Consider the following 12,439-nt stretch of genomic DNA (forward strand, 5'->3'; position numbering starts at 1 on the left):
TCTTCATTCCTTTCTTAAGTCTCAACAATCTACAAAACAATAGACCAAGCCCCAATTTGTAGCATTTGCCCAGCGTCCAAGGTGTAAACATTGTTGAGTCATTTTGGACTCTGTAACCCCCTTTGGGGTTTTCTTGGCAAAGATCTTGGAGTGGTTTTCCATTTCTTTCTCCAGTGGATCCATTTTGTCAGGCAGTCAGAGGTTAAGTGACTTGCCTAAGGTCACATAACTAGGGAGTATCTGAGGCTGGATTTGAACTCAGATCTTCCTAACTCTAGGTCTAGTACACCACCCACTGAGCTACTACCTGCCTCATCTGTGTTCTTAGCTACCTACTAAATCTGAGAGGGCTAGCTTCCCCCTGGCTAGGATTTTTTTATGCCTTTATACAGGGGCATATTAGAATCATCTCCTATCAGCTTGGGAGATCTGATTGTTAAATGTTCAGTGTGAGCATTTACACCTTGGAAACTGGGAAAGATTACAAATTAGGGCTTGATTTATTGTTTTGCTTATTGTCTAGAATTAAGTAAGTGATGGATAAAATGTTCACAATACAGATTAAGCTTAAAAGTGGGTTGTGGGTACTTCCCCCCCCCCTTTTTTTAGGAGAGCTGATTGTTAAATATTTACCAGTACACTCCTGCCCTTAGATTATCAGGAAATTGCATCTAGGAAGCTGGGTCAATCAAGTCCTGAGGGCAAATTTTGACTTCTTTTAGGTGATCATATGGTGTGTGGAAGGAAAGGAGCTTCATCAGGGAAAAGCTGCTCCCATCATACCCAACATTTAATCCAACTCTACCATTTTACACGTAAGGTAAATTACACCTTACAGAAGTTAAGTCTAAGAGGTTAAGACCATGTCATGAGTTAGCAGCAGAACTAGAATCCAAGGCTCTTGAGTCCTAAACCAGTGATAAGTACATTACACTAAAACTCCCTCAGTCAGTCAGTTAACATTTATTAAGCATATTAAGTATGCCAGGCTTTGTGCTAAGCCAGGGGTAGGGAACCTGCAGCCTCAAGACCACAAGTGGCCTTCTAGGTCTTGGGTGCAGCCTTTTGACTGAGTCCAGGTTTTACAGAGCAAATCCTTCTATTCAGGGGATTTGTTCTGTGAAGTTTGGATTCATTTAAAGGGCCGCACTTGAGGACCTAGAGGGCCAGATGTAGTCTTGAGGTCAGAAGGTTCCCCACCCCTGTGTTTAGCCCTAAGGTTACAAAGAAGGGTGGAAAAACAGTCCCTGTTCTCAAGGAGCTCAAAATCTAATGGGGGAGACAACATGAAAACAACTATGTACAAACACGATATAGACAGAATAATTTAGGGCTAGTCTCAGAGGGAAGGCACACAGTTAAGGGGGAATGATTGTTCCTTGGGTAGATATGATAGGTTAATTCATGCCAAGGGGCTAATAACTGATAATGGGTGAGGAAGTAGTTTGATCCCTGAAGGATTCCTGTACAAGTGTGGGAAAGGAAGGAAAAAAAAAAATTATACTGCTTTTGTGGGTTGTTTATGGTTATTTATTTTTGGTTGTTAATCTGACCTATGATTAGACATTCTTAGTACAGAACCACACCTATTCTACAGTTTACAGCCTTAGACAATTGCCTGAGAGTACTGGTGACTTGCTCAGTGTCACACGGCCAATTTATGCAGAGGGCAGCATTTGAACTCAGTTCTTCCTGACTCAGAGCCCAACTCTTTGGGTTCTACTATTTCATGCTGCCTCTGCATTATGCCTTTAAAAAACCAGGTAATGGCAATGGAAAATAATGTTACCAATTAATCAGCAAAGATATAGTTGCTGCTGCTTCTGAGACTGGAGGCCCTGGGAAGTTCCCCATTTTCCCTGTTGATGCCTAGAAGTCCAGTATTAAAGTTGGATTGCCTTTGACCTCTGATAAAAATAACTTCCAGAGTAACACTAAACCTTTCCAGTCATTTATACCTTAATGTGAAAGAATTTGTGTGTCTCCCCCCTCCAATCCATCTTCCCTCCAAACGGCTGCGAAAATAATCTTCCTAAAGGACAGATCTGTCAATGCGACTCCCCTGCTCATTAACCTTCAGGGGCTCCCTATTGCCTAGGATAAAATTCAGACTCCTCATCTCGGCAGAAGAGCCCTTAGCAACTGGGCTCTAGTTTAACCTTTGCATTATTACACATTATTCCCCTTCAGCCATTCTATGTTCCCGTCGAACCGACCTACACGCTGTACACTCCATGATTTTACTAGCACATCCCCGGAATGTTCACTCCCATCACTTCTGCATCTTAGAATCCCTAGCTGGCTACTCTCTATGGGAAGCCTTTCCTAATCCTCCTAGTTCTCAGTGCGCACTCCTCAAATTGTCAGGCATATACAGTATTTATTTATTTACATCTTGTATTACTCATGATCATACAATTTTTTACAAGTTAAATATTGCGACTTCCTGATACTAGCATTAGAGACTTAAAGCTTAGAACGGCACTAAGATTTTGGGATACCTTGTATATTTTTATATTCAAATGATCCCCAACTAGACCCAAACTATACCTTTTCAATCAACCAATAAACAAGCATTTTTAAAAGCCCCTACTTCATACCAGACACAGTGTCAGATGCTGGTGATACAAGGACAAAAATGAAACAGACCTCAGAACCTTTAGATTCTAAAGGAGAAAAGCACGTACAAAGCCAATAGAAGGTTTTTTGGCCAGGAGTGGAGGCATTGACGTTGGGAGTGGGGAAAGCGTTAGTAACTGGGGGAATTAGGAAAAAGTCTCATGTAAAGGTGGATTTTTAAGCTGAGCTTTGGAGAAAATTGGGGATCCTAAGAGGTAGCGGTGAAGAAGGAGTGCATTCTGGACCAAAGAGACAGACTTTTCAAAGGCGTGGAGGTGAGAAATAAGGTGTTTTGTGAAAGACACAGCAAGAAGGCCAATAAGTCTGGATAGGTAGCTGGGTTGAAGCCAAGCTATGAAGGGCTTTGAATGTGATCCAGAAGAGTTTGTATGTGTTCCTAACCATCCAAGGGAGTTTATTAGGAGTAAGGGGAGAGGAGGTTGTCAGACTTTCAGTAAAATCACTTTGATAACTGTGTGGAGAATGCATCGGAGAAGGAGAGATGAGTCAGGGAAACCATTTAGGAGGCTGTTGTAGTAGTCCAGATAGAGGGGGATGAAAGCCTTAGAAAGGGGTGATGGCTGTGTGTGGAGATAAGGGAATGAAACAAGAGATGTCACTTCTCTGTATCCCTCGTAAGCCTGTCACAGCACCCTACCTACACGAAATGCTCAAAATACATTTGTTGTTTGCCCGGTGGATTAAATTTGATGCTTATGATTCCTTGAAGGATGGGAACGCTGAATGTTCAAATGTTGCTCAAAAAACAAGAATGACAACAAAAATATATCTAGAAATATCACAATTATCTTTTGCAGGTAAAATTGGAGCCCTTTGTCCTGACATTCGTTTGGACAAAGGATTATGGAAATATCTGTGTTCTCTATGCTTGCTCTTCAGGAGGATATCCCAGGAGCATTAACCTAGAACTGGCAGAAACCCTAGTGGTCCTTTAGTCTAGCCTCTTTATTTTAGAGAAGAGGAAATCAAGGCCTAGAGAGATTAAATGTCTTGCCCAAGTAACACTGATAAGAAGTACCAGATCCTAAATTTAAACCTAGATCGTTATACTTTATTCAGGTCCAACACTTTATCCAGTTAGGCAGCTAGAGAGCCAGGTGGATAGAGTATTCAACTTGGAGACAGGAAGACGTGGGTTTGAGTCATGTCTCACTCATCTTATTTATCATTTCTGAGCATCTAGGTGGTGCAGTGGATAGAGCACTGGGCCTGGTGTCAGGAAGACCTGAGTTCAAATATGACCTCAGACTCTTACTAGCTGTGTGACCTTGGGCAAGTCACTTAACCTCTGTTTGCCTCAGTTTCCTCAGCTGAAAATGGAGATAATAATAGCACTTGTATCAGGTTTCTTTCAATATTTTGTGAGGATAATACTTTACAAAATTGTTTTACATTTTTAAAAAATATATATTAATAATTTAATTTTTTTAATTTAAAAAAAATTGCTTAGTGAAGTGCCTAGCACATAATAAGCACTATGTAATTGCTTATTTGCATCCCTTTCCCAGTGTCACATACTTCATTAGTGTCAGAGCAAAGATCCTATCCCTCCTTGTCACTTAATCTCTCTCAGCATCCATTTCCTCATTTGTAAAATGAGGGTAATAATATTGCCTACCTCACAGCCAAAGTTATGGTGACAGTCAAATGACTAACTTACACATACACACACACACACACACGCACACATCTTTAAGGTTTGAATAGTGATAGATATATATCTATATGTAGAAATATATCTATCATGTATATAATAGTGGTCGATAGATATCAATCACTATTTAAACCTTACAATTATATATATCTAAAGTGACATCTATCTATCTATCTATCTATGTTCAAACCTTAAAGTGATATATAAATGCTAACTTTTATCCACTGAGCCACACTTCCTCTATAATCCTTTCATGAGTTCTAGTGATTAAATGATAAATCCTATTGTGTTTCAGTCATTTCTCTTTGTGACCCCATTTTGGGGTTTTCTTGGTGAAGATGCTGGAGTGGTTTGCCATTTCCTTCTCCAGCTCATTTTACAGATAAGGAAACTGAGGCAAACAGGGTTAAATGCTTTGCCCAGAGTCACACAGCTAGTGTGTCTGTGTCTGAGGCTGCATTTGAGCTCAGGTCTCTCTGATTCCAGGCCCAGTCTTCCATCCACTGGACTACCCAACTGCCTCAAAATGATAAATAATATTTTGCAATTATTAGCCTATATATCCCCAAGCCAATGGGATAGGAACAACTATAGGTAAAAAGCTATTAGAGTATTAAAGTATTAGAGGGTATGTGGTATTATAGAAAGAGCACTAGACTAGGAGACAGGTCACCTGGGTTCTAGTCCTAGTTCTGTTTGGAACTCATTGTGTGACCTTGGAGAAGTCATTTTCACTTTTTGGTATTTATTTACTTTTATGTAAAATTAGGAGGGTGTTAATCTAGAGGATGATTTCCAATGTCTCCTCTAGTTAGAAAATGCCCTAATATTTGGTGAATACTAATGGAATTTTCAGTTAATGTCTAAATGAAAGCCAATTCTCAATGTTTCCTCTGCCCACCCCTACTGGTCGGTGTTATCTCTCTCAAGAACCAGGGGCAGAGGAAGGGATGCCTGTGGCAGAGGAAGGGATGCCTGTGGCTAAAGCAAAAGACAGACCCAGGTCCCTTATACTGATCTATGTCAATGTGCTGCTCCCATTATATCCTACCATCTGCCCTTCCCCTCCCCCCAAGAGAAATAGATGCATGTTTTGTTTGTAACCTCCTGCACATGGCCCATTTTTGTTTAGAGTGACCTTGGTGATTGCTTGGATGTCTGAACAAGGAAGAGAGCTTTTAAAGTCCCCAGCTTGCCCTGACGCTCCTCTGAGACCATTTAGCCAACCTGCAATTATCTCCTTCTCCTCTCACGCTACCTAAGTGACTGATGGCCAGTCATGTGCAGCCCCTTTAAGGATGAAGTTCCATTCTTATACCCTGCGTGCATTCGGATGCACAGGACGTGTGCGTTCCGCTGATGGGCATCAGGCAATTAACATAAGCCCAGCGATTTTCAAAATGCCTCAATCTCATGCTAGTATTGCAGTGGGGTGGGGGGAAGAAATCTGCAAACCTTCCCCTCACCATATTTAACTGCAGAATTATTTCCCCCAACAGAGCAAAACCTCGGATGTCAATATCCCCTCCTTTTTTTTTTTTTTTTTTGCAAACATAAGCATTCGGCAGAAACAACAGCTATGACTCAGTTCCCAGTGAACGTTGCCCGAATTGATTTAGTCCAAGTTCAGATTTAGCACATAATCATGTTCAATTTGCTCCACTGCACTGCCTGGAGATAAAAGGCTTGTGGAGGGGGAGAAAAAAAAAAGTAGATTTAGCTTATGTCAGTCTTTGTGGTGATGTCATTGCCATGCGAGAGGGACGAGGGCTGTTTCTCGGCTGTGCCTGCTCAGTTGCAAGGGTATACCAGGCAGAGGCAGCTCTGAGTGCAAAGAGGTCCTGCCTCCTGGCTCCAAGAAGAACACACCACTGCCCACTTTTCAGTGGAGATTCTTAATTGGAGGCTTTTCACATAACTGAAAACTCCAAAGCTGCTGAGTTCTATTTTTTTTTTCTTTTTTAAATACAAAGAGTGGGGAATGCCAGCCCGGAGCATGGACTGTGATGTCTCCACTCTGGTTGCCTGTGTGGTGGATGTGGAGATTTTTACCAACCAGGAGGTTAAGGTATGCACTTGCAACCCCTCTTCTCTTTCTCTTCATCCTTCCCTTTCTCCTCCTCTTTTCCTTCTCTTCTTCTCTTTCCCTTCCTCCTCCTTCCTTTCTTCTTCTTTCCCTTCCTTCACCTTCTCTTTTTCTTCTCTTTCTCCTCCTCCTCCTCCTTTTTCTTGGTTATCACTGATGTTGCTTTGAAAAACCTTTTAACTTAAGAAAATAAGAGTTTCTTTAGTAGTTTAAAAACAGAGGAGAGATGTGATAGTGGTCTGCATAAGAAATACATGCAGTGCTTGAGTGTCTGAACTACAAGTTAGATGAGAAGATGCCCCGTGAATCTTTTTTTTTTTCTTTTTTCCTTTAATGCAGGAAAGGTCAGCCGCCAGCATCTCTTTGATTATTCCATATTGCAGGAGCCTTTTTCATTATAGCTACATGTTCATTTCCTCTCCTTTTATCTGTCAATTAAAAAAGATTAGTCTTAGTTCTAAGAGGAGCTAGAATCTTAAATAGTTAAAGAAAACGTGCCCAGCAAACATCAAGACCAAGATAGTCCAATGTGATGACAGAATAGCTCCCTTGTCATTTATTCCATTTAAATGTTTTGGGAGATGCTCCCTAAATTGAGCAAACACAGAGGAGCTGCATGGGGCAGTTATAATCGTCATGATCTTTTCTAAAACAAACAAACAACCCAAACTAAGTTCCCTGCTATTTGTCTAGGCGTTTCTTAAAGGTAAAGAAACAGGTTATTTTGTGATGGTGCAGACACCCATGAAGAAAGTTTGTTTGGGCAGTTCAGTAACAAATAGGGTAGGGTGGAAAAATCAGAACCAGTTTTTTAAACTTAACATTTTCTGTTAGTCCTTACTGATAGCTGCAGTTGTAGTGTCATTGCCATGGATAACTGTACTCTGATGAAATCAATTATCTTCAGCATTTGGTTTTCTTTGATGGAAAGAATCCACTGTCATGGCAAAGGAAATTTTAATTACTCTTCTCATATAGGGCTAAGGCAGCTAAGCTTCAGAATGAGCAAAATAGCATCTTCTTTAAAACGTTGATAAAGATATTTTAACAAAAAAAAATCAAGAGTTGTAGATGATTAGGAGGAAGAAAGGGGGAATTGGATTGTATCATCATTTCCCCCCAAAGCGTCAATCTTTGCTTAAGAGCAAGAGTTAATTTCCTTGTTGCTGTGTATGCAGGTGAGACACAATGTCTTATGGGCAGGGGCTTGTAAATTACCAGCAGGAGGCCACGTCACTCAAGGATGTCATTTGTCCAACATAACTGCTTCAAAACAGTTTCAAACTGGACTCCAGGATTGGGTTGGTCACACCTGCCTGCTTATTTTTAGGCAAGCATCATGGCAAATTTCCAGTGTCTACTCTATAAAGTAGTACCAATAAGTCAGAGCCCATGTTAAAGCCCAGTGGTCTGTACAGAAGAAATGTTTATTTTCATGTTGGTTGAGTTGAATTGAATCATGTGCACTGGTTTAGATGTGCGTGTGAGGTCAATCAGCATTCATATACCCTTTCTAGAAGATGCCTCCTTACTGAAAGCTCTACTCATCATCACGGTGTGAAACCAACACAGGTAGTAGGAATAATGAAAGAGTGAAGTTATGTCTTCCAGGAATTATTGGTGCAGAGAGATGTATATTTATAATTGTGAAACAAGAGCCAACATTGTGCCATAGAGCCATACGGTATTTTAGACAATGCATTGCCAGTTTTCCACCTGATATGGGAAGGTCATTGCATTTTTTCCCATCATGTTTTTCTGAAATGTGATCACAGGAATTCAGATCATAAGCATCATTAGTCACTGAGCCCCTACTATGTGCAAGGCACAGTGGGGTGATATAGAGAAGGATAAGGTCTAATTCTGGTATGCCAAGAGCTTACATTTTAGTTGAAAAAAAAGGACATACTTCCGTGAAAAGATGACACCCTAACCCTAACCCTCTTCAGTCCTATATAGTGGTTTTCTGTTTTTACCTCTATAATGTATTTATTATATTCTGTTTTGCATTCTGTTATACATATAGGAATTCATAGAGGATGGGCTGGGTATGCCCATGTTCTGTTAATGCCTATGACTATAGGTGTATGTATTTTGTCCCCCTATAAGTTTATAAGATCTATGAAGGCAGAGATCATACCTTATTTATATTGGTAACATCTAAAGCCGTTACATAAATGTCTGTTGAGTCAATCAGCAAGAATTTACTAAGCACCTACTATGTGCCAGGTACATGGTGGAGGGGGTGGTGGTGGCCGGGTACAGTGAATTGAATTGCAGAATGAATGAATTGCAGAATGAATGAATGAAAGAAAACTCATTTATTCAATGCTTACTATGCAAATGGTATAGAAATAAAGATTATGAGAGTTCAGAGAATTTCAGAAGAGATAAGAGATCATTTCTAACTAGAGAAGTTGGAGAAAGCTTCCTGAAAGATATTGGATGGATCTGATTTTTATAGGGAGAGAGGGAGGGTATTCCACCCAGGGGCAAAGTGGGAAAGCTTAAGGAGAGTGGGATGGAGAGTGAGTAGATGAGTCTAGGTGGAGCACAGTGTTCACCTAAGTAAGGCTCATTGTGTATGATATAGGCTAGGCTCAGATGGTAGAGGGTCTTATACATCTTGCTTTCCAGACATTCCATCTAACCCCAGCCCATGGATCTGTAATGTTACAAGAAATTTGTTTCTGTGCATTTGTTAGGATAGTGGCATTTCCTCACTTGCAGAGCATCATACATTTTTTGCTGTAGGGCTGACAGTCTTTCCCCACAAATAAACAAAAACTGGCCTCTAACCTCAGACGCTTGCTTTTAAAAAATGTTCTCTTTGTGTTTATGCTCAGTCTTGTATTTTGTAATGGCTTTGTGGGAAAATATAGCAATGTAGATAGACACACCATAGATGTACTTGAAAGTCAGCAGGCAATGGCAATGTTGCTGATGACACTGATAAAGTAAACTAAATTAATGCAGTTTAAATTAACACAATTTAAATGCATTTAAATTCTGGAACACAAAGGAAAATTTCAGAAAGGGTACTCCTGCCCTTCCTTTGTCTAGACCTGTGATTTCATTGGGGATAGGTAGCTTCTGGGAAGAAAACCCAGCCACCACCACCCCCTCCACCAATACAGATTAATAACTGTCCTGTAATTTATTTATAGTAGTAGATATTTTGATTATTATCAAATAATTTATCTACTGTTTACTCCATTACACATTTCTCTTACTCTAGTTTTGAGGGGGAAAGAAATAATTCCCTCCTTTCCTTTTTAGTAGAATGTAAGCTCTTTGAAAGCAAGGGCTCTTTTTATTTTTGTCTTTATATTCTCAGTGCCTAGCACAATGACTGGCATATAGTAGGTACTTAATAAATGCTCATTAAATTTATTTAACAAGATTTCCAGGCACCAGCCTCCCATTGTCCTCCACATATACCCTCCTCACAATATCTGCCATCTGCTGTCATAAATTCTTTGTAGAAAGACATAGTTGATGTCAGAGACATATCATGGAATCTTTGAAGTTTATCCTTTTGTGAAAAGTATATCTACATGTACTACAAGGAGAGACAACATCTAGTACTGGTCACCATAGGAAGAAAGGAACAAATCCCTACTATGGGGTACCGAGACATAATCTGCTAGGTATAATCAAGAAGTACCATCTCAGTCTAGCATAGTTTGTTGTGCAGCCAGGATTGTGAGGTAATGTATTTCAAAGAGTTTGGAGGAAGAAAAGATCGGCAGAATCAAGTGCACTGTGATTGTGGAGAGGAATTTATCTCAAGAGGCATGAAGTAACTTTGAGAAGGAAATTCTTTTTTATAAAATATATTTTCCCTTAGTTACATCTAAAAATAATTTTCAATATTCATTTTTTTTAAATTTAGAGTTCCAAATTCTCTCCCTTTCTTCCTCCTTCTCCCACTCCCTGAGATGGTAAGCAATTTGAAATAGGTTATACATGTGCAAAACATATTTCCATATTAGTCATGTTGTGAAAGAAAACTTAGAGTCCCTCCCAAAAAACCCATAAAAATAAAAAGAAAGATATTGTGCAATCTATCTGCATTCAGTCCCCATCAGTTATTTCTCTGGAGGTAGATCACATTTTTCATCGTTGAGTCCTTTTGATGGAATCCTAATAAAGCTGCCCCAGCCCCAATATTCTAACTTCCTTATGGGCCCCACTGACCAGTAGGTATGTCCTGATTTAACCACACAATCTGGCTTTAACCATACCACAGGCCCTCAGACTCAATATAGCCGCTGCCCCTACCTAGCTACCACCTCCTCAACTCAATACCATAACTTCTTCATATATACCTCACTGCTCAACAATAGGTGTGTCCATGAACTCATATTTCTCACCGAAACAGCAGGCATGTCCACGTGATGGGATCCCAGCCACTGCCTCTAGCTAGCCACTGCCCCCAGACCCATTTCTCATATTTCCCACAGAAACAGCAGGTGTGTCCTTGCACACAACCACAACCCCATCCATCTAATCTCAGACAGGACCACAATAGTCAATCAATCAGAAAGCAGCACCACCAGGATGCCCAAGCAGGATATAGACCCCAAAACAATAGAAGGGACTTTCCCTAAGTAGGCACCTGCGCAGTAATAGCAAAAACTCTCCTTTAGGGGACTTATGACGTAGAGAGGCTTATTATAATATCATTATCATATGTACATACAGGTTTTTTCTGTTTCCATTGTGCGTAATCATAGGTGCAGTTCCACTGAGGCTGGGACCCCTTCCCCTAATCCCTTAAAAAACCCTTCCTGCCTTTTTAATAGTCATAATTTCTGTCACGTAATTGCATACAAAAATCTGTCTTGCTTTCACTAAAGATGTTGGTTCCTCTTGGAACTTAGCCCACTTTATGAAAGGGGTAAATCTCAATAATTGCCTATACTTGGATTAGAGGTGGTCTGACTCTGAATTCTTTGAGAGGGTTCTACCACAATACATCATGAAATCTCAACACTTTGGAATTGTCTTGGATTCATGTATTTCTGAGAATAGCTAAGTCATTCACAGTTGATCATCATACTATCTTACTGTTACTGTGTACAGGGTTCTCCTGGTTCTGCTCACTTCACTTTGATTCAGTTCATTTAAATTTTTCCAGGTTTTTCTAAAGTCATTCTGCTCATCATTTGAGAATGAAATGCTGATGAAATAGACACTAATTATTTTGATGCAGAAGAATAATGTGGCTGTACCAGGAGCTCACTGATCAGTTGGCATTTTATAATAACATGTTCAGAAGCGGCAAGGGCAGGAAGTAGAAGATAGATGGCATAATAGATGCCAGAAATACTGAGGTGTTCAGTAACATGTAAGGATCCAAAATAAGTAAATAAATAAATGAAAGAGTTTTTAATTGTGTTGAGGGCAGGAGGAAAATCAAAGAAAAGACACAATCACTGATCTTGAGAGGAAGTCATTAAGCAAGAAATTAATTTAATTAATAATTAATTAGCTTAATTAATTAAAGTGGGAAATGGGGCCATCTTTAGTCATCCTGATCTATATCTTGCCACTAGGCTTAGATGGCTCTGGAGGAGAAATTGAGGCTGGTGACTTTGCATAGCCCTGCCTCACTTAAATCCAATTCACTTGCAAATCATGGCATCATCTCCCTGATGTCATGGTCATCTTCAAGAATGAAGGACAAACAGCAACTGGGGACCCAACTGGCAAGTTCCAGTTGGATAAGAGAGCTCCTTCCTTCCTTCCTTCCTTCCTTCCTTCCTTCCTTCCTTCCTTCCATCCTCCTGTCCTCCTCTCCCCTCCCTTTCCCTTCCCTCTTCTCCCTCTGTCCACATAGGGTTTCACACCCTTACTTGCTGATGCTCTGCCCAAAGGAATATAAATTTTGATGGCTGAAATCTAGCAAGAGATCTTGGGGTTCAGGGGTTACTTTCTTAAAGACCATGCCTTACACCCAATTCACTCTGGCTCTCGTTGACTGGCCTACAATAGGTCCCAACCCAAGCCCCACTTGGTGGTCATTGTTTGGGCCCTGATGGCTCTGAGTGAAT

General features: G+C 40.3%; 1 protein-coding gene across 2 annotated transcripts in view; it reads left to right on the plus strand.

Annotated features, from left to right (window-relative positions):
* Positions 1-12,439, plus strand: part of RCAN2 (regulator of calcineurin 2) — a 348,645-nt gene that overhangs the window by 188,283 nt on the left and 147,923 nt on the right. Inside the window, exon 1 of one of the 2 annotated variants that reach the window (XM_027838274.1) lies at positions 6,110-6,362. The exons of the other annotated variant lie outside the window; for it this stretch is intronic. Coding sequence (XP_027694075.1) covers positions 6,276-6,362 — 87 coding nt within the window. The 5' untranslated portion in view covers positions 6,110-6,275. Of the gene's footprint in view, positions 1-6,109; positions 6,363-12,439 lie in introns of those variants that run through there. 2 annotated transcript variants of the gene reach the window in all.

This window comes from Vombatus ursinus, unplaced genomic scaffold (genome assembly GCF_900497805.2).
Source record: "Vombatus ursinus unplaced genomic scaffold, bare-nosed wombat genome assembly UNPS02014826.1, whole genome shotgun sequence".
In the NCBI taxonomy this organism is placed as follows: domain Eukaryota; kingdom Metazoa; phylum Chordata; class Mammalia; order Diprotodontia; family Vombatidae; genus Vombatus; species Vombatus ursinus.